This window comes from Scyliorhinus canicula, chromosome 2, assembly GCF_902713615.1.
Source record: "Scyliorhinus canicula chromosome 2, sScyCan1.1, whole genome shotgun sequence".
Classification (NCBI taxonomy): Eukaryota; Metazoa; Chordata; class Chondrichthyes; order Carcharhiniformes; family Scyliorhinidae; genus Scyliorhinus; species Scyliorhinus canicula.
Genome location: NC_052147.1, coordinates 104,166,517 through 104,186,416, shown reverse-complemented (window position 1 = coordinate 104,186,416; position 19,900 = coordinate 104,166,517). Strand labels below are relative to the sequence as shown.

Here is a 19,900-nt window from a genome sequence, read left to right as displayed (position 1 = left end):
TTTCTTTCCAGTCTAACCCACACTTTGAAATGTTTTCAGCAATGGGAAGCTGAACTCGCTGGCGAGACCGGCTCCTCAGAGATCGGGGCGCCATTTTGAAAGGGTGCCCCAATCTCTGAGTGAGCCTGAGGGTTCCCCCCACAACCCGAGGGAAATGCCACCCCTCCCCTACAGATATGGGTATTACCCCCTCCCCCAGTGAGGACACCCCGCTATGGGGTCGCTGGGGGCCCTGCCCTTTACAGGCTCCTAACTCACTTTCGGTCCCGCCTTTTCAGGACCCCTCTTCACCCCCAACCTTTATGAGGTCCCTCATATGCCCCTTCACCCCCCCTACCCTTCATACCCCCTCATCTCCCACCCCTTTGTCCCCCCCACAGGCCCTGACCATTGGTAGTGCCAACCTGGCACCCAGGCACCCTGGCATTGCCAGCATAGCACCTGGGAAGTTTCCTTGGCACCCTGGCATTGCCAACATAGCACCTGGGAAGTTTCCTTGGCACCCTGGCATTGCCAGCATAGCACCTGGGAAGTTTCCTTGGCACCCTGGCAGTGCAAGGTTGGGACTGCCAGGATGTACAGGTGCCAGGGGGAATGCCAGGGTAATATCCTGCCTGTTCCCAACCACCCGGGGCGGGTGCCAACAGCCTCCGAGACCCCGCTGAGTTGCCATTATACCTGGTACTTGTGGAAAGCAGTGCTAATTGGCGCTCAGTTGAGAATATGCCGGTGCAGTCGGTGACTCCCGAGCATTGGGTAAATGAATGTCGGGATATTTAAATGACCCATTCATTTATCTGGGTCACACCCAGCGAGGGCATGAACCAGATTACGTTGGATGTAAAGGGTCAGGTGACTCGCGATCAGACCAGTGCCTGATATGATGCCCGATTTGGGCAATTCCTGGGATACACCCGTTGCGCCTGGCGAAGTGAATCGCGAGGCTCATCTGAAGTTAATTAGCGCATTTTTGAAAACTCTGCGTCCTTTCACACTGACTGGTACATGCAATGTCACCTAACTTTTTTTGTGCTGTTTGTGCTCTTATGTACCACTATATCCTGTTCTATGCTGTCCACTATCCTGTCCTATTTCCTTCATATATATACTCCATTCCAGATGGAACTGGAAACAATGTACATTTTAATATTTATTTACAGAGGTACACACGGTAAACATACACGTCCTAATGTAACAACCACAATTTTAATCTGTGTCTATTTTTAGGGGCTCAAGTGAATCCCCAGTTAATGCCCACCACCTGCGTACAAATAAGCACACTAGTACACAACTAACATCCTGCCCTGGACTCTTCTGCCTTGTTCCATTCTCTGCCCTGTGTTCTGAACTTTGTCCTGCCTCACGCTCTTTGCCCTGTGCCATGCCCTTTTGCTTGCCTCCAAAGGTAGCCCAATCCCATCCACAATGTGTTTTTTTAGAATCCCGCAAGTGAAAGAAAAGTTAAAGGAGGAGATGGAGTGAGCTCTGATGTCCTTGGATTTATTTTCCAGCTTGTCTGGGCTACCTCCAGTGAGATCGGATGTGGGAAACGCACTTGTTTTCAGAATGGAGAGTGGATCGATGTTGTCATCTGTGCCTATTCCCCAGGGTAAGACTCTATTCATGATGCGGTTGCCAAATCTAGTTTGGATGCATTCTGGGATTGTTGTTACATAATCTCCTCCCTCCAATGGCCCACCTGCCATTAGTCAGCTGGTATGTCCACCTTCACAATGCACCATCACTCCATGATTCGTTGGAAAGTGGAATGGATTCTTCATTACCCAATCAGCTTACTGTTTTCTGTCAGTCAACCATCCTTTTTCCACCCTCAATACTTTTATAACTAACAAACAAAAACTTCAAAGATTTTTTTAAAACTACAACCATTTGCAGTTTATTGCATCTGCTCTTCCTTTTTGTAGAATATCCAGTTTTGTCCGCCTATTAAAGTGGTTTTTAAAAAAGGTGAGATGCCAAATGTGTCAGCTGTGACCCAGTGGAAGAACTCTGACCTCTGACCCCTGCGAGAGGCAATCAAATCCCCGCTCCAAATACTGAACGCAAAACCAGGGTGATGTGTTAGGCAGGTTGGTTCGATGTGGACTGCACTTGATGCAGGGAAGTTAGAAACAGACATCTAACACTGGAGAAGATCCAACCCTGTTTTATTCAACTATAGAACTGCTATACATATTCAGCTGTGGATCGACACTATACTGAACTGACTGGAGACCTACTACTAGCCTGACCAGACTTACTAGCTACCGCATGATGTTTGCACTGGCTAGCTCATGGACTCTGACTGTCTCAGTAGCTGGGTCCCGAGAGAGCGGGAAACCTAGTGCCCTCTGGCTTAATAGTGGTAGTGTCCTGTCTGGTGATTGGCTGTACTGTGTTGTATGCTTGCTGGTCATCCTATGTGTCAATCACTGCCTGTCTGCATCTCATTATATACATGAGTGGATATTATGACACAGGGAAGGAAGAAAATGGAATCTCAGCACAAGTGCCGCCCCCCACCCCTAACCCCGCTCAGTGGTGTTACTGAGTTGGTGCATGTGTAACCATCCTTCCATTCTATACCAGATTATTATCCAATTGAATGAGTCAACCTACCTGGTAGGCGCATGTACCAGACCATAAGGACACAAAATCGGCTTCTGCCAAGAATTGTACTCCTCCCAGTTCATGCTTCTCAGAGAGCACTGAACTCAGGTACAACTCAGTGTGGGTAGCTCTGAGGTTCCACAGACTGAGGAGAATCATGATGATGCACGGACCTTTCACCTTTCACCTCTGGCGATAGGGAATCAGGTTGGTCCCAGACTGATGGGATGGCGTTCTCCCCTCACCAACAGTATTAACCCTGTTTGCCATAGCAACAGGAACAGGCCAAATGGAGCCTGTGTCACTGCCATGTAAAAGGACCAGGTGAAATATAAGCAGGAGCTGCTTTGCCAGTGCAGCTGAACGCATTGCCACTGTTTCCAGTTTAAGTTTAGCATTGCTCAGCATTGTACAACAGCCGGGGCTCCATCGGGTTGCGTCTTATGTGTCATTGTTTGGTTTCAGGGGAAACTGGGAAATCAATGGAAGAACAATCATTCCTTACAAGGAAGGGCCTTCATGTTCCTTCTGTACTTCCCGCATGTCAGGTTGTTTTAAATCCTGGGATCACCATGGTGGACTGTGTGGTGAGTAGCTGCAGGAGCGGAGTTTTCCTGTTATCATTACGAACCTGTCACTGCTACAGACTGTCAGGTTCAGTGTATCCTCATGGCTAATTGGGTGATATATTCAAAATTTAACATTGAAGCCAAAGTGTTCCAGATAGTTGGAGAAATTAGTGGAGATTGTTAAAAACTTTATGCTGATCGGGAAAAGAAGGTGGTTCACACAGGAGGGAAACTTGAACTCAGAAGGACCAGCAGTTCTGAGTTCGAACAGACCCCATTTTGGCTCCTTTAACCTGCTGTGTCGGAATCACAAATTGATGAAGTAGACATAAATGGTCTTGAAAGGCTGATCAGGTTTGTACAACTGTCATGATCTGAAGTTTTTAAATACCCCACTCTTTAAACTTGAAAAACAAAACACAGCCTGCAACTGTCAGTGAGATTTTTTACAAACCTATTTTTGGGCTGCTTTAATTAACAAGCATAAAGGAGAAATTAACACCTGGTTGTGCAGCTTCAATGTTGTAATTTCCCAAAGGATATCATTGTGTCATGAATACTTGGCTGAGTCTCAAAAGCAACAATTATCTCAGCAGGGTTGTTGCCCGTTCTACTGTTAGTGTGATTAACACGCCTCCATTTAAAGGACATGTGCTTAACACTGGTTTGGCTCTGTATCTGTATCTATGCTCAGGAGTCGCCAGGTGCCGTAACAGACACCGTCACAAGTTATCAAGGTCACGTTCAAAGCAATAAGTCTAAACACCGATCAGTAAGTCTAAACAATTAGTGTTTATTATAACAGATATAATAAATACTCATGCACACGCTAAAAGACTAATACTTATTTCTACTATTAAACGACTAAATACTTATCTAAGTAGGAACCAGCAAGGTCAGGGGACAAGGCCTTTGTTCCTTTCTGGTCTGCACCTTCTGTTCACTAATAGTCGGCAAGAGTATAAGCAATGCCTGGATCACGTAGCGATCGTTGTTTGGCACGTACTGAAAGATGGCTGATGCTCAACGGCCGGTGATGAAAGACAGGATCTGGAGGCTGGGGTCGGAGTCAGGATACAACAGATCTGGGCCGGAGTCTGGAAGCAACAGACCGAATCATGTGCTTGACCTTTTTATAGGTCCCCAGAGGTCCGTGTCCCTTGGGGCGGGCTCTTTCACCTGCTAGGTATCGATTGGGTCTTTCCCAATAGATATCATTCGAATTCCCCTATCCTGGAGTCGTTCCTCGATGGCGGGGGCGGTTCCTAGGTGTCATTGACCTGGGTTCTCTGGCGCCATTCTGGCTGGGTAGCTATAGAAAAGTATCCATTGATACTTAAACTGTTTCTATTGTATCTGGGACTGGACCGGTATCATCTCATTAATATGCAGATCGCTTTCCTATTTGCACCTTTGGCTGAGTCTCTGCACCTGCCTTGAAACCGGTTTTGTACGTGCAAAATGCTACTGCAAGCTGTGTGTCTTTACTATGGCTGTTTTTCCCTGCAGTCTTAGCAGTTCTCCATTTTGTAGACTGGTGTCCATCTTAGAGGGCTACAGGGTATTCTGAGCACCCAGCTTGATTAGGGCTGGAATTCTCCAGCTTTGGCAATTCACTTTTCCCGCGGTGGCGCACCCCTGCCCACCCATGGGTTTCCCGCCTGCGAGGGGTGGCTTCAATGGGAAATTCAAGCAAATAGCATGCCTCCGAAAGCACACAGCTGGGAGAACAGAGAATCCAGCCCAATATTTCAGTCTCTTTTGTCACTTCAGTTTTAATTGCAAGAGAAACCCAAAATACAAAGGATAGATGCCTCTTTCCTTAGCTGTCTTAAGCATCATCCATAACTCGAAGATAGCACTTAGATCCCTTGAGTCAGGCGCATGTGTGTTCAAGCCTTACCCAGGAAACTTGAGCAGGCGTCCACTCCCAGCTCAGCACTGAGGGAGTTCTGCTGTCGGAGGTGCTTAGATTGAGACGTCAAACAAAGGCCCTGCCCACTTATTCAAGTGGATGCAAAAGATCCCGTGACACCTTTTTGAAGAAGGGCGGGGTACCTTTCCCCAGCGTCCGGGCCAATATTTATCGCCACGCCAGTATCTCTAAAACTGTTGATTGTTCTGGTCATTCTGACGTTTCTGCTTGTGGGATCCTGCTCTCTGCTTTGTAAATTCAAGCCTTTCCTGTTTTTCTTTCAGAGGTCCCCAGGAACCCGTGTCGAATGAGCTGCAGTAACAGAGGCCAGCTGAACGTGAGCTCGTGTCGGTGTGAGTGTTTACCAGGATTTACTGGGAGATACTGCCAAGGTGTGTGCAAGGAAGTGTGACCCATTCACCCCCTTGGACTGTGGAGCTTCTGGCAGCTTTTGCACTGTTTTTGTAAGGGGAAGACTTGTGTTTATCGCAGTCGCGGGACATCGCAAAGCACAGGGCAACCAGTGAAGTACAGGATGTCATCAATTCTGTACAGGATGTCATCAATTCTGTAGAGTAGGGAGGTGCAGCACGGTGGCTCAGTGGTTAGCACCGCTGCCTCACGGCACTGAGGACCCGGTTCAATCCCGACCCCGGCTCACTGTCCTCATGGAGTTTGCACATTCTCCCCATGTCTGCGTGGGTCTCACCCCGACAACCCAAAGATGTGAAGGGTAGGTGGATTGGCCACGCTAAATTGCCCCTTAATTGGGGAAACAAAATCTATAGTGTAGGAAACACAGCAGTTTGCAAGGTTCCATAATCAGCCATGAGATTGTGACAACATCATCTGGTATTGATTGCGGGATAAGTATTGGCCAGGATATCTGGGGAAATTCCCTTATTCTTACTCAGATGCTCCTGTGCAAACTTTAATATCCACCTGACAGCTGTTCCCTTAGTTTAACAGAAGAATTGAAAAGGCAGCATCTCCATGTTGCAGGACCTACCCTGTGAATACCAGCCTAGATCGTGTTCTTTTTTCTCTCCGGTGTGGGAATTGAACCTATAATCTTTTGAGTCAGAGACAAGAGCACTACTCACTGAGCCATAATGGAGATGAGTAGTTCATTGATTGGGGTTTTGAACAATAAAGTTCAATGGGAAGGGGTTTGGTTTATTGGAATCCAAAAGACAATTGGGCTGGAATCTTCGGCCACGCCTGCCCATGGCCTAATGGGTACAGATTGGCCCATTGAGATGTCATGCATTGTCTCTCTTTTCTCTCCCAGTCAGGTGCAGTTTGCAGTGCATTCATGGAAGGTACAAAGAGGAAGAATGCTCCTGCATGTGTGATGTGGGATTTGGTGGTGCTCTCTGTGGGGGTGAGTGATAACAGATCACTTCTCGGCCTTCAGGCTGAGATCAAGCATCAGGTGAAGCCCAAGATGAGGTGTAATGCCTTTTCACTTTAGCTTGGATTTCACACGTCCCTTTTAAGGGGGCCATGAATTGGATTCAAATTAAATTTAAATTGTTTTTTTGAGTAAGCAAGGAGATAGATTAAGGGCTTTGCCCCATCCACTCTGTACATTGACTTTGTAACGCGGAGAAAAGAATAACATTTTTAAAAATGGCAACAGATTCATATTGAGGTCCAGGGTAATAGTTGCAGAGTGGCTCAAGAGTGACAAACACTGGTCAGCCTTCATAAATGGCTTCACCATAAGCATATCGCAACTCCTTAAACTCGGATTTGGGTTTGCAGTTAAGTTTAGAGGTTGGAATTAAGTTAATGTTCCGGGTTTAGGCTTAGGGTTAACAGTTAAGATTAGGCTTTGGGGTGCAGTTAGACGTGAAGGTTAGGAGTAAAGGGTAGACTTAGGGGTCAGTATTAGCATTTAAGGTTAGGTGCAGCATCTCTTGACAGGTCAAGGTTATCAACTGAGAGATCTTGAACCATGCCAATTCCGCCAGCATACGTTCATTACTAAGTCAGCAATGTCCGCAATGGTTCGCCATATTTATTAGATGAATGAGGGCTGTATATCCAAAGACTTTCTGTCTGGTGAACTGGCCACTGGGTCACAATATCTCCGCTACAAGAACAACAAGTGAGACACAAAGATAGTGGACATTAACACAGCTGGAGAATGACTTTTTGCAAGGTAATTGGAAGATATAAGGCAAATTAAAAGGCTCGCCTGGCCATGAAGAGGGCCCAGGGAAAACCAAAGCCAGCATATCCTGCACCTTCTCAGCCCATTTTCCTCATTTGCAGCAAGTGTGAGAGAGACTGTCAAACCAGAGCGGGGCTCCTGAAAAACACCTTTTAACACAGAGTGTCTTGAAGTCATAGAGATTTACAGCACAAAAAGAGGCCCTTTGGCCCATCAACCTATCTATTGTAATCCCAAATTCCAGCACTTGGTCTGTAGCCATGTATGCTATAGCGTTTCAAATGCTCATGTCAAATGTTGTGAGGGTTCCGGCCTCCAACATCCTTTCAGGCAGTGAGTTCCACTCTCTGTGTGAAAAAGCTTTTCCTCAGATTCTCTCTCAATCTCCTGCCCCTTACCTTAAATCTATGCCCTCTGATGATTGAAGCCTCTACTGAGGGGAAAAGCTCCTTCCTATCTGCCCTCTCTTTGTCCCTTATCATTTTGTACACCTCGATCAGGAGACGACGGACCTCCTCATTGGACCTGGTGTCATTGTTTAAAATGATAGGAATGTAGAAATTTCCGGAAGACAACCAGACCATGTTCGACAACGAAAGAGAAAATGCTGGAAAATCTCAGCAGGTCTGGCAGCATCTGTAGGGAGAGAAAAGAGCGAACGTTTCGAGTCCAATGACTCTTTGTCAAAGCTAACAGACAGAGAAAGTGGGAAATATTAATACTGTGGCATGAGAATGAACGAGGATTCATAGCCACAGAAACCCAGGGAAACTGGGCGCTAATGGCCACAGAAACCAAAGGGACAGAGTGCTAATGGCAGTACCCAGAGAGAACAAAAGATGTGAAAGGCCAAACAGCAGAGAAACTAACCTCAGAGGGTGAACTGTAGATTTGGGGGAAGGGAAAGGGGGAAGCAAAGAGGAGAAAGGGTAAGGAAAGGTGGATAAGATGGGGGGGGGGGGGGTTTAAATTTATAGTAAGAAAGCTTTTATCCAGACCAAGTTCTAACCTGTGGTCCATCTCCTTACCCAATGGTCACGCAACGCAATGACAATGGAGTTGTTGACTGATCATAGCAATCAATCCCTGCTAATCAATCTACAGTAGATTCAGTTAAGCGGTCAGGAAAACCCCAATGGTGGAAAGCTCTAAGGCCCATTGATCCAGTGGTCATTTTGTTCCTGATGGAAGATTGTAAAACAAATATTTGAGTCATCAGCAGAGAATGTTTAGAGATTAATTAAATAATTAGAGAAATTTGGAGCAAGATGAGAGTCAACAGTTAGGTTATCCCGATACAGCTTCCGCTGTTAATCATTGCCATCTCAGGTTCTAAATCTGCAATTAACAGCAGGGGTATCTTGGGATAAATGTCTGGGTAAGTTCCAGGCATCGAGTCAAGTCTCCAAGTTGGGGACATTCTCCGCTGGGCCTAAGCAGCGTAATTCTCCCCATTGCAAATTTAAGTGCCCAGAGTAAGTATCGCACACGTGCACAGGTCTGAACCTCCTCAGGGTCTCCATATTCGCCGCCGTTGCCGTTAGAGTATCCGGCTGGATGTACTGCCATTCTTCGGGAAGAAGCTGTATGTGCCTCTGATATGAGGATAAGTGCAGACATACTGGACCAAATGCTCAATGAAATGAGGAGCTTCCTGTAATCTGAGGTCAACGATCTAAATCTCTCTCCTATCCTAATTGCTGTTCTATTGTAGTATCAGAGAGTTGCCAGCAGAGGCCCCTAGAGAGTGATAGTGACACAGTGGGTGAGGGTGCGTGAGCACTGGGATTGAGCTGGACACACATACACCTACCCTATCACACTCTAATAGTCATCCTTATTTACTAATTATATTTTTAAATTATCGCTTCATTGCTTTAATACTTCAACCTTTAGTTTTGAAATTCTGTTTAATGTTGTGCCAAACCTTCCGAATTTGCTCATTGAAATGAGGACCCCCCTCCATGTGAAAAGGTTGAACAAGCCTGGTATAACCCACCCGGTAAAGTGCATGTGTGCAAAGAGAAGTTCCAATCATCATCATCGTTTTTAGTGATATTAAATAGTTTTCATACCTTGTTTTCTACTCTGCTGACTGATCTGTCTCTCAAACAATCTGAATTTGTAATTGATTGGTAAATGATTGGATGCTCGTTTTTAAATTTGGGGTATCATCGAATCATACAAGCAAACAGCTTCCATGGTGCCGAGGTCCCAGTTTCGATCCCAGCCCCGGGTCACTGTCCGTGTGGAGTTTGCACATTTTCTCCGTGTCTGTGTGGGTTTCGACCCCACGGCCCAAAGATGTGCAGAGTAGGTAGATTGGCCACGTTAAATTGCCCCTTAATTGGAAAACTGAATTGGGTACTCTAAATTTTTTGTTTTTTAAATAAAAATATTTGACAAGTTTCTTGGCCCTGTCCTGTGTGACGAATCACTCACCTCAGAAAACTCTATCGGAATCCAAGATGTCGGATCACACCATAGAATCAGACAGGAGAAAAAGTGGCTCTTCAGCCCAACGTGTCTCTACTAGCTGTTTGAAAGAACTATCCAAATTAGTCCTGCGCTTTGCCAGTTGCCCTGTGAATCTTTCCTTTTAATTCCTAATTCCTGCATGGCTTTTTCTTCCCAGAAAAGATGGAGTTTCCGTTTCACACTTGTGATATCCGGATTGACGGGGATTGCTTCATGGTCTCGCCGGAAGCAGACACATATTATGGAGCCAAGAACAAATGTCAGGTAACAGCAGAAGAAAACAGGCTCGCTGAACCTTAAAGTTTCTCTGAACCTACCCCTGCGGTGTGTCGAACGACACAGTGTAGAGGGACCCTAACTCTGTATTACCCAGTGCTGTCCATGCATTGGGAGTGTTTGATGGGGACAATGTAGTAGTTTTACTTCACATCTACTCTGTCCTGGGCCTGCCCTGGAAATGTTTGATGGATCTATTTTGTAGAGGGAAACATACTCTATATATGACCTGTGCTGTGCCACCCGCCCCAGTGTAGGGGGAGCTTTACTCTGTATTTAACCTGCAATGTACCTTGCCTGGGAGCGTTTAATGAGGAGAGTATAGAACAGTGTTTTTCAAACTTATTTTCCCGGACTCACATTTGCCAACCAGCTGACCTTTGGGACCCACGCCGGCTGACCATCGTGACACATGCCACGTTCGCTTACCTTCAATACAAATCTTACCACACCAGGTTAAAGTCCAACAGGTTTGTTTGGAGTCACTAGCTTTCCGAGCACAGCTCCTTCATCAGGAGACGCACCTGAGGAAGGAGCTGCGCTCCGAAAGCTAGTGACTCCAAACAAACCTGTTGGACTTTAACCTGGTGTGGTAAGACTTCTTACTGTGCCCACCCCAGTCCAACGCCGGCATCTCTACATCATCTTTAATACAAAAGGGGAGCTTGCTTAGTCCTCACAATCTCACTTGAATCAGGTTTAAAGGAGGAGAGGGCAATGTGCATATCAGACGCAGATTTTAGCCAGTTCCTTTGTGCCGTCTTCATTTTTATGAAAACAGCAAATTTAACCTCATGGTGAAAGGCAATAGCAACAAAATGTGTGATTTACTCAGCACTGGATACTCCTGGGAAATGCTGACAGCCTCATGGGCTTTTGGTGTGATTTTAATGTGGCATCACATGTCAGCTATAGCAGCGTAGTCTTAATTTGGAATCAGCTCTAAGTTAATAACTGACTCTGGGGTCTCAATATCAAAATTAATTTTTCACCCACCACTTCTCTTTCAAGATTTGAAACTTCTCTGTCATTTGCCAGTACCTCCTTGCATATAAAACACGTTTACATTGGCACAATTGACAAAACCAGACTTCAAGAAATCATCTTTATACTGCTTTGTTCCTGAGTTAAGTTTCTTCTTTCTAGACAGTTGATCAGAGGCCCTGGAGCTCTGTACAGAGCCTAACACTAGCTCTGCTCTGTCCTGCCCAGGACTCTCCTGTGCAACTCCCTCCAGAAGATTCTGTTGTGGGATCCGGCCCAATAGGTGCACTGTCTATGTGTGTTTCTGGCCTTCTCTTACTTTTCAAAAAACGATCCAGCTTCACAGTCCTCTTGCCAGAAGCTGGAAAATGGAAGCAACTCTGCTGCCTGATTTGGTGCCAACCCACGTACATGGAGGGAGCTTGACATCAGCTGTACCTACTGGACGCGTGACCTGTTCTCTGCTGCCACCTCTCACTAGAAGACTACACAAGCTAGTTTATTTTCATTCAAAATTTGGCAACAGCCGCCATTCTCAATATAAAATGCCAGAGTAACCATTGGGTGCTCCTCCCATGATCAGGACCACCGTGTGTACTGTGCGACAGATTGCTTTGCAACCATCCTGACACGCACCCGCAACCCACCCACAGGTCGGGACCACACTTGAAAAACCCGAGTATAGAGGAAGCTTTACTCTGCATCTAATCTTTGCTGTTCTGTCCTAGGAGTGTTTGATGGTGATAGTCAAGAGGGATCATTAATCTGTAGGTAACCTGTGCTGTTCCACACCTGGGAGTATTTGATGGGAACACTGGAAGGGAGCTTTATTCTGTATTTATCCCAGTGCTGTACCTTTCCTGGGAGTGTTTGATGGGAACATTGGAAGGGAGCTTTACTCTGTATTTATCCCAGTGCTGTACTTTTCCTGGGAGTGTTTGATGGGAACATTGGAAGGGAGCTTTACTCTGTATTTATCCCAGTGCTGTACCTTTCCTGGGAGTATTTGATGGGAATATTGGAAGGGAGCTTTACTCTGTATTTATCCCAGTGCTGTACCTTTCCTGGGAGTGTTTGATGGAGACAGTGTCGAGGGGAAGTTATTCTGGATCTAACCCCATGCTGTACCTGTCCTGGGAGTGTTTAATGGGACAGTGTAGAGGAAGAGTTATTCTGTATCTAACCCCATGCTGTACCTGTCCTGGGAGTGTTTGATTGGAAAGTGACGAGGGAGCTTTACTCTATCTAACCCTGTGCTGTACCTGCTCTGGGAGTGTTTTGTTGCCCTTTTTAATAAGTTTGCTCTATTTATGATATGATGTTATGTCCCAACAGCATCACCAATACTTTGTGTGTTTCTATTTCTCTTACTGAACCACAGGACTTTCCTGTGTATTGGTCAAATGACCACGCAACCAGTTAGTCAGTTCAAAAGATGATTTATTTACACACGAGGGTTACTTCGACATGCAAACACAATTTCTACTATCAGCTACAATAACCTATACATAACTTCAGGGTGACCGGCAGTGTGCAGATTGATAAGGCCTTTATCTTGATCTCATGTGGCTGGTTTGAAGAAGTGGCTCTGTCTCTGCTGGGCTCAGCCGTCAGGTAGCGATCGTTGGTCTTGAACTTGGCTGTCTGGTCGTTATGCTGCAGTTGGGCTGGCACAGGCCGGATCCAAAAGAGGCTGGCACAGGCCGGGTCCATGGCTGTGTCTCTTTTTATCCCTCTAGGGTTTCGTGCTCTTTGGGGCGGTCCTTAATCTTGAACCCAATAATTCGACAGGCTTTGATCACTGCCTTTGATTTTCGCCAAGAAAGGGACGGGTGCCTTGGTGGCTGGGCTGGTCCTTAGCGGTCATTGACCTTGGCGGTTGGGCTCTCTCAGTAAAGTGGGGTGGCTCCGATCAGTCTGTGTCTGTATCGGTTTCTTGAGTGCAGTCCTATTGTTCTGGGGAAATGGGCCATTAGAATGCAAACAAACGGGGGTTTCGATCAGGTCTAGCTATCTGGGTTGCAAATTCACACAAGCTCTGTATCTGTCTGAGTTCTGGGTTGGCCACAATTCCCATGGTTCTTTGCAGGTGGCCATCTCAGATGGCTACAGTTTGATGGGATAGTGTTCAGAGAGCTTTTTATCTAACCCTGTGCATTACCTGTCCTGAGAGTGTTTGATGGGGACAGTATCGAGGAGGAGTTACTCTCTATCCAACCCATTGCTAAACTTGCTCTGGGAGATATTTGATGAGGTAGGTTTGGAGCTGGTACCGATTCAGTTGGCTGGATACCTTCCAATGGCACTTTAATGACAATAATTATATTATTTTATGATTCTGTGAGATTTATTCCGTATTTAACCTGTTCTATATCAAGTAGGGTGCCTGACTGTAAAGTATGGCACAAATGTTAAACTGTCTCCTGCTAGTTGCAAGCTAAAATATGGTAAACATATAAATAAATCCATCCTTCTTCTCATTTTTTCTTAGGAGCGAGGTGGGATTTTAGCACAAGTTAAAAATCAAAAGGTGCAAGATATTATGGCTTTTTATCTCACTCAATTAGAGAATACGAATGAGGTTACTGACCCAGATTTTGAAACACGTAACTTCTGGATTGGTGAGTTTAATCAAATCACTTCCCATCCCCATTGATTACCTCTGCATCAGCTTCCTGGTATTCTCAGTTTGTTACATAAATTCCAGAGTGATGGAGCTGGTTTGATATCAGTGGAGATACAGTCAGTAACACAGGGTGCTGGGGGAGGGATTACTGAGTGACAGTGTGAGGGAGCTGGATTAACATCAATAGAGATACAGTCAGGAACACAGGGTGCTGGGGAGGGGTTACTGAGTGACAGTGTGAGGGAGCTGGATTAACATCAATAGAGATACAGTCAGTAACACAGGGTGCTGGGGGAGGGGTTACTGAGTGACAGTGTGAGGGAGCTGGATTAACATCAATAGAGATACAGTCAGTAACACAGGGTGCTGGGGGAGGGGTTACTGAGTGACAGTGTGAGGGAGCTGGATTAACATCATTAGAGATGTTGGAACCAACAATTCTATGGACACGTGCTTATAGGATTAGAATAGCGGTTTTAATATACTCACAATAGAGCCAGCCGGTTAGCCATTGAACTTTAGGTGAACTGGCCGGCTGACCATGTGGTACTGAGTTTTTATACAGCAGCTTCCGGGGGAGGAGTCCTGGGCAGAGCCAAGGGAGAAGGCCCATACAACTCGAGCATTCCCAGAGCTACTCCCTCTGGAGGACAGGTAGTGCAACTGCACTTACAATACAGACACATGTATACAGTAGTCCCCCGTTATACCGCGCTCCGCAATACCGTGGTTCGCGATATACGGCGGGGGGGCTTATGGACCCCAACTGTCAGCTTCCCTCTCCGGATTAAAGTGAGCCGGCCGCTGAAATTGACACTGCCGGCTGAAATTGACACTGCTGGCTGCTCCTCACTGAGATTCAGTGAGAGAGGAGCAGCTCACACAGCCTTGCCTTTGAAACTGACATGCAGCGCAGGGTGCAAGCGCGTCCGGCAGATGGGGTGCAGACAGCAAGACCTTGTAAGTTCCTGGTAAGTTTCTGTGGGTTGTTTTAATTAGATCCACGATGGGGGTTTTAAATTTATTTTAAAATCTATGCATGCGCTTCCCATTGTGAGTCTACGGGGGTCTGACCTGTCTGACGGGGAAGCGCATGCATAGATTTTTAAATACATTTAAAACCCCCATCGTGGACCTAATTAAAACAACCCGCAGAAACTTACCAGGAACTTACAAGGTCTTGTTGTCTGCACCCCACGCGCACGCGCTTGCACCCTGCGCTGCATGTCAGTTTCAAAGATAAGGCTGTGTGAGCCGCCCCCCGTAGACTCACAATGGGAAGCATATGCATAGATTTTAAAATAAATTTAAAACCCCCATCGTGGATATCCGCGGCTCGGATGCAACGCGGGTGGCTGTCTTGGACCCCAACACCCGCGTTATATAGGGGGACTACTGTATACAGATTATAGTCCGGTGTGAATCACATTCACCACAAGAGATAGTCAGTAACACAGGGTGCTGGGGGAGGGGTTACTGAGTGACAGTGTGAGGGAGCTGGATTAACATCAATAGAGATACAGTCAGTAACACAGGGTGCTGGGGGAGGGGGTTACTGTGTGACAGTGTCAGGGAGCTGGATTAACATCAATAGAGATACAGTCAGTAACACAGGGTGCTGGGGGAGGGGTTACTGAGTGACAGTGTGAGGGAGCTGGATTAACATCAATAGAGATACAGTCAGTAACACGGTGCTGGGGGAGGGGTTACTGAGTGACAGTGTGAGGGAGCTGGATTAACATCAATAGAGATACAGTCAGTAACACAGGGTGCTGGGGGAGGGGTTACTGAGTGACAGTGTGAGGGAGCTGGATTAACATCAATAGAGATACAGTCAGTAACACAGGGTGCTGGGGAGGGGTTACTGAGTGACAGTGTGAGGGAGCTGGATTAACATCAATAGAGATACAGTCAGTAACACAGGGTGCTGGGGGAGGGGTTACTGAGTGACAGTGTGAGGGAGCTGGATTAACATCAATAGAGATCCAGTCAGTAACACAGGGTGCTGCGGGAGGGGGTTACTGTGTGACAGTGTAAGGGAGCTGGATTAACATCAATAGAGATACAGTCAGTAACACAGGGTGCTGGGGGAGGGGTTACGGAGTGAAAGTGTGTGGGAGCTGGATTAACATCAATACAGTAGAGATACAGTCAGTAACACAGGGTGCTGGGGGAGGGATTACTGAGTGACAGTGTGACAATAGAGATAGTCAGTGGATAAAGACAAATCTGATTTATTTGCGTGAAGGTAATTGGCTCTTTTTACTGCTTTCAGGCTTGACATATAAAACATCGAGAGATTCGTTCCGTTGGGACTCTGGGGAACTTCCCACTTTTTCCAGTTTTGCGTTTGGGCAGCCGGATAATCAGGGGTAAGTGAGCGAGTCAACATCACACCATTAACTCAGGAATCTGCAATGAGGAGGTGTGATGGTGGAAGGACATAGCTTTGTGACATTGACAGAGAACATTAACACGCAGCGCAATAATACAGGCCAAGGGAAATATTCCCATATTCAGGTAGCAGTGAGAGTGACCCCTCCAGTATTAGTGGCACAGTGAACACTGCCGTATTTACAGCAATTGGATGGGACACCTACACAGTATAATTCCCCTATGGTTTATCACAATCCAGCTCACTGGACTGCCTTTTATTGCCAACAGGTTTGGAAACTGTGTTGAGCTGCAGCTTTCGAGTGCCTTTAATTGGAATGACCAACGATGCAAGACCCGCAACAGATACATCTGCCAGTTTAGTGAGTACCATCTCTTACTCGTGAAGTTGATCAGGTCCTGGTACAGTATGAAAGAGGGTACACTGAGAATTGGCTGCTGAGGGGCAATAATGAGCTGCCGAGAGACCAATGTTCTGAAACCATCACCCCCCCCCCCCCCCCCCCCCCCAAGCACCCAGTGCTCCCCAGCCTGCCCATCCTGGCATGTTTTGTGCGTTTGGGACCTAGTGCCCTCTGGTTGCTAAGCAACAGGCCACTTCAGTGACACAACAACATATTCTATTGGGATGCCATCATTTCTTCTCTCTGTTGTCAGTCTCTTACTGACTAAATGAAGGGGACTTTAAATGTTGTAATGTTAAGATAGCTAATGGACCTTCTGTTGCTGATGGAATCTGTCAACTGTTGTGGCACACTCTTGTCTATAAGCCTGTAGCTGAGCCTGCAGTATGTCCAGCAGCCAGTGAAAAGTGCCCTGAAAATATTAAACGCCCTAAAGTGTCTCAGTAATGTCAGCGGTGGACTTTATGGAATACCATATTCATTTACTTACCGAGATGGGATGCGAGCTGAATTTCAGCTATGGCTGAATGGGTAGCACTCTCCCCTCTCATTCGGAAGGTTGTGAGTTCAAGTCCTACTCCAGTGACTTGAACCCATAATCCAAGCTGATGCTCCCAGTGTCAATACCAAGGGAGTGCGACACTGTCGGAGCCAACCATCCAGATATTAAACTGAGGCTTGGCCTGCCCTCTTGGGTGTTTGTAAAATACCAAATGGCACCCACTCTACCTGAGACAGAAGCGGATATGGCCCGTATTTCGTGAATACAACCCGACTTGTATAATAATAATAATAATCGCTTATTGTCACATGTAGGTTTTGTTGAAGTTACTGTGAAAAGCCCTTAGTCGTTACATTCCAGAGCCTGTTTGGGGAGGCTGGTACAGGAATTGAACCCGCGCTGCTGGCATTGTTCTGCATTACAAGCCAGCTGTTTAGCCCACTGTGCTAAACCAGCCCCTATGAGGTGGAAGGAGAAGTAAATTTAAGAGGCAATAAATGTAATCAGGTTATCTCTTCTATTTCCAGGTGAGAAGCACGTTGCACAGTGGGCGTGACTGAGACGTCAATTATGTTTCCGTGGAGAGAGTTGAAACCAGCTTCGCTTTATAACTGAACTGAACTAACCACTGCAATAGTTTAGGATGTGGGACTGTCGGCACTGAATCACAGTGAAAAGAAGGTTCAGTTTCGTGGCCAATTGGCATTGATCCGGCCGCCCTGAATGTAGTAACGTAGTGTGCCCTGGGATTGAAACCCCTGTGTTATAACAGGGCCCCCTCATTCAGTACAAGGAACAAGAGAAAGAAGAATTATTCTCGAGCCTTTGGGGTTCAAAAGATCTCAGAAACAGATTTGGTTCAAAAGTTAACGTGTCTGTAATCTTGGCCTCCGTGCATGTAAAATAGAGCAGAGGTCACAATAGTGTTCACTCTCAGGAATACTTCACCACTGAATACTGTGCTAGAGGGTGAGTGTTCTGTTGTGATTAGCTCCTGGTCCATGTTGGGACAGTTGCCCAGAACCTTTCTCCTGAGGGAGTAGCGATAAAACAATAAATGTGCCACCTTGGCAGACAGATATATTGTAGTTAGGTCCCTTTCACACACTCTGGAATGTTAAGCCTGCCTCTGCTCATTACATTGTTTTGCTGAGTGCCTGTGTGTATGTGCGTGCCTGCATGCCTGTGTGTGTGGTTTTTGCATGTGTGTGTGCACACATGTATGTGTACATGTGTATGCGTGCACGTGTGCGCCTGCACATGTCTGTGTGCATGCACATGTATATGTGTGTGCGTGCGAGTATGGGTTATGTGCACTCGTGTGTGTGTGTGTGTGTGTGTGTGTGCATGCATGTGTGCACGCGCATGTGTGGGTGTAGATGTGTGTGTGTGCATATGTGTATGTGTGCATGTGTATGCATGCACGTGTATGTGTGTAGTGTGCGTGTATGTTTGTGTGTGCACATGTGTGTGTTTGAGTGCACATGCATGTGTGTGTGCGTGTGTGTATACTTCCCTGTCGTACTCCCCTCCTGGCTGCATTGTGAGCAGCACTGGTTTGCAGCCCTCACCACTTATATTTGGTGCTAGCACATTGGATGGTTTAAGAGGGCAGTACTACTACCACAGAACAAGATGTCAACAAGTCACTATGGAATAAGCAAGGCAAGCCTGTAAGCAGTGTAACCAGCTGTATATAAATGTGAAATAAAGACTTTAAAATGTTACCAAAATGGTTAGTTCAGAATTAAAAATGAGATAACTAACATTCGCACCACAACAGTCCGAGAAGTCTGCCAGAGAATTCGAACACCACAGTGTCATTCCCTCTTTTCCAAGGGCTTACCATTGTTAAGAACAGGAAAGACTGTCTCAGACCAAGAAACTCATCACATTTCCCTCAGTCAGTCCCAGACTACTTGGCTTCAACCCCAAGCCCATTGTCCTCTCTCTATCTCCAGAATTGTGCTTGACTGCCTCTTAAACCCATTTACAACATCTGATCAACATGAAAATGCTAAAGTTTGCTTCTGCCTGCCTCCTTTCTCCTTCCCACAGCTTTTGTCATTTTTCTTCCAAAACACAGTTAGGCTAACTAAAAGTACTACTGATGCGACCATCAATTCACGCAAAACAGAGAGTTGAAGTGAACAGTGGCTTTAATCGACTAGAACAGTGCCTGCCTGCGACTGTTCTGCTAGTGAGAGCCTACAGGGCTACTGCTCTTTATACCTCCCCTCAAGGGGGAGGAGCCAGGGGCAAAGCCCACACAGGCCCCAACAAGATACATTCCAGGTAATACCGTACAATGGTCCATAGATGGAGCCCACATGGGCAACAGGGTGATACAGTGACATACATGGCGAATGGTTAATGCAATACATTCACCACAATTAGCAAGTCCTAATTCTCTAGAGACCCATTATCCCTGTGCTCGCTGACCTTCATTTGCTCCCAGTCTGAATAAAGCAATATCTGTTCCTTGGTACTTCTATTCCTTGCTCATTGGCAGTAGTGCGGGTGGAATGAGATATTTTCCAGTGACAAATAATGTTCTGAACTGCATTGAAAAATTCCCACAATTGCTACATATTATTTTATTTATTTTAAAATGAGAGGCCTCTGACATTGCCCTCGACCTCCTGGTTCCTGGTTCATTTCCTGGATGTCAGCCTGAACGGGGCAAGGTCTTTGACTGTCGAAGGGTAACATAGAACATAGAATAGAACAGTACAGCACAGAACAGGCCCTTCGGCCCTCAATGTTGTGCCGAGCCATGATCACCCTACTCAAACCCACGTATCCACCCTATACCCGTAACCCAACAACCCTCCCATTAACATTACTTTTTTTAGGACACTACGGGCAATTTAGCATGGCCAATCCACCTAACCCGCACATCTTTGGACTGTGGGAGGAAACCGGAGCACCCGGAGGAAACCCACGCACACAGGGGGAGGACG

General features: G+C 46.3%; 1 protein-coding gene across 1 annotated transcript in view; it reads left to right on the top strand.

The window, feature by feature from the left end:
• The window catches only part of LOC119956817 (C-type lectin domain family 18 member A-like), a 75,664-nt gene extending 57,000 nt beyond the window's left edge, over positions 1–18,664 (top strand). Inside the window, exons 4-12 of the mRNA XM_038784269.1 lie at positions 1,512–1,609; positions 3,076–3,197; positions 5,379–5,486; positions 6,386–6,478; positions 9,909–10,015; positions 13,503–13,632; positions 15,913–16,009; positions 16,302–16,393; positions 17,465–18,664. Coding sequence (XP_038640197.1) covers positions 1,512–1,609; positions 3,076–3,197; positions 5,379–5,486; positions 6,386–6,478; positions 9,909–10,015; positions 13,503–13,632; positions 15,913–16,009; positions 16,302–16,393; positions 17,465–17,493 — 876 coding nt within the window. The 3' untranslated portion in view covers positions 17,494–18,664. The remainder of the gene's footprint in view (positions 1–1,511; positions 1,610–3,075; positions 3,198–5,378; positions 5,487–6,385; positions 6,479–9,908; positions 10,016–13,502; positions 13,633–15,912; positions 16,010–16,301; positions 16,394–17,464) is intronic.
• The last annotated feature ends 1,236 nt before the right edge of the window (positions 18,665–19,900 follow it).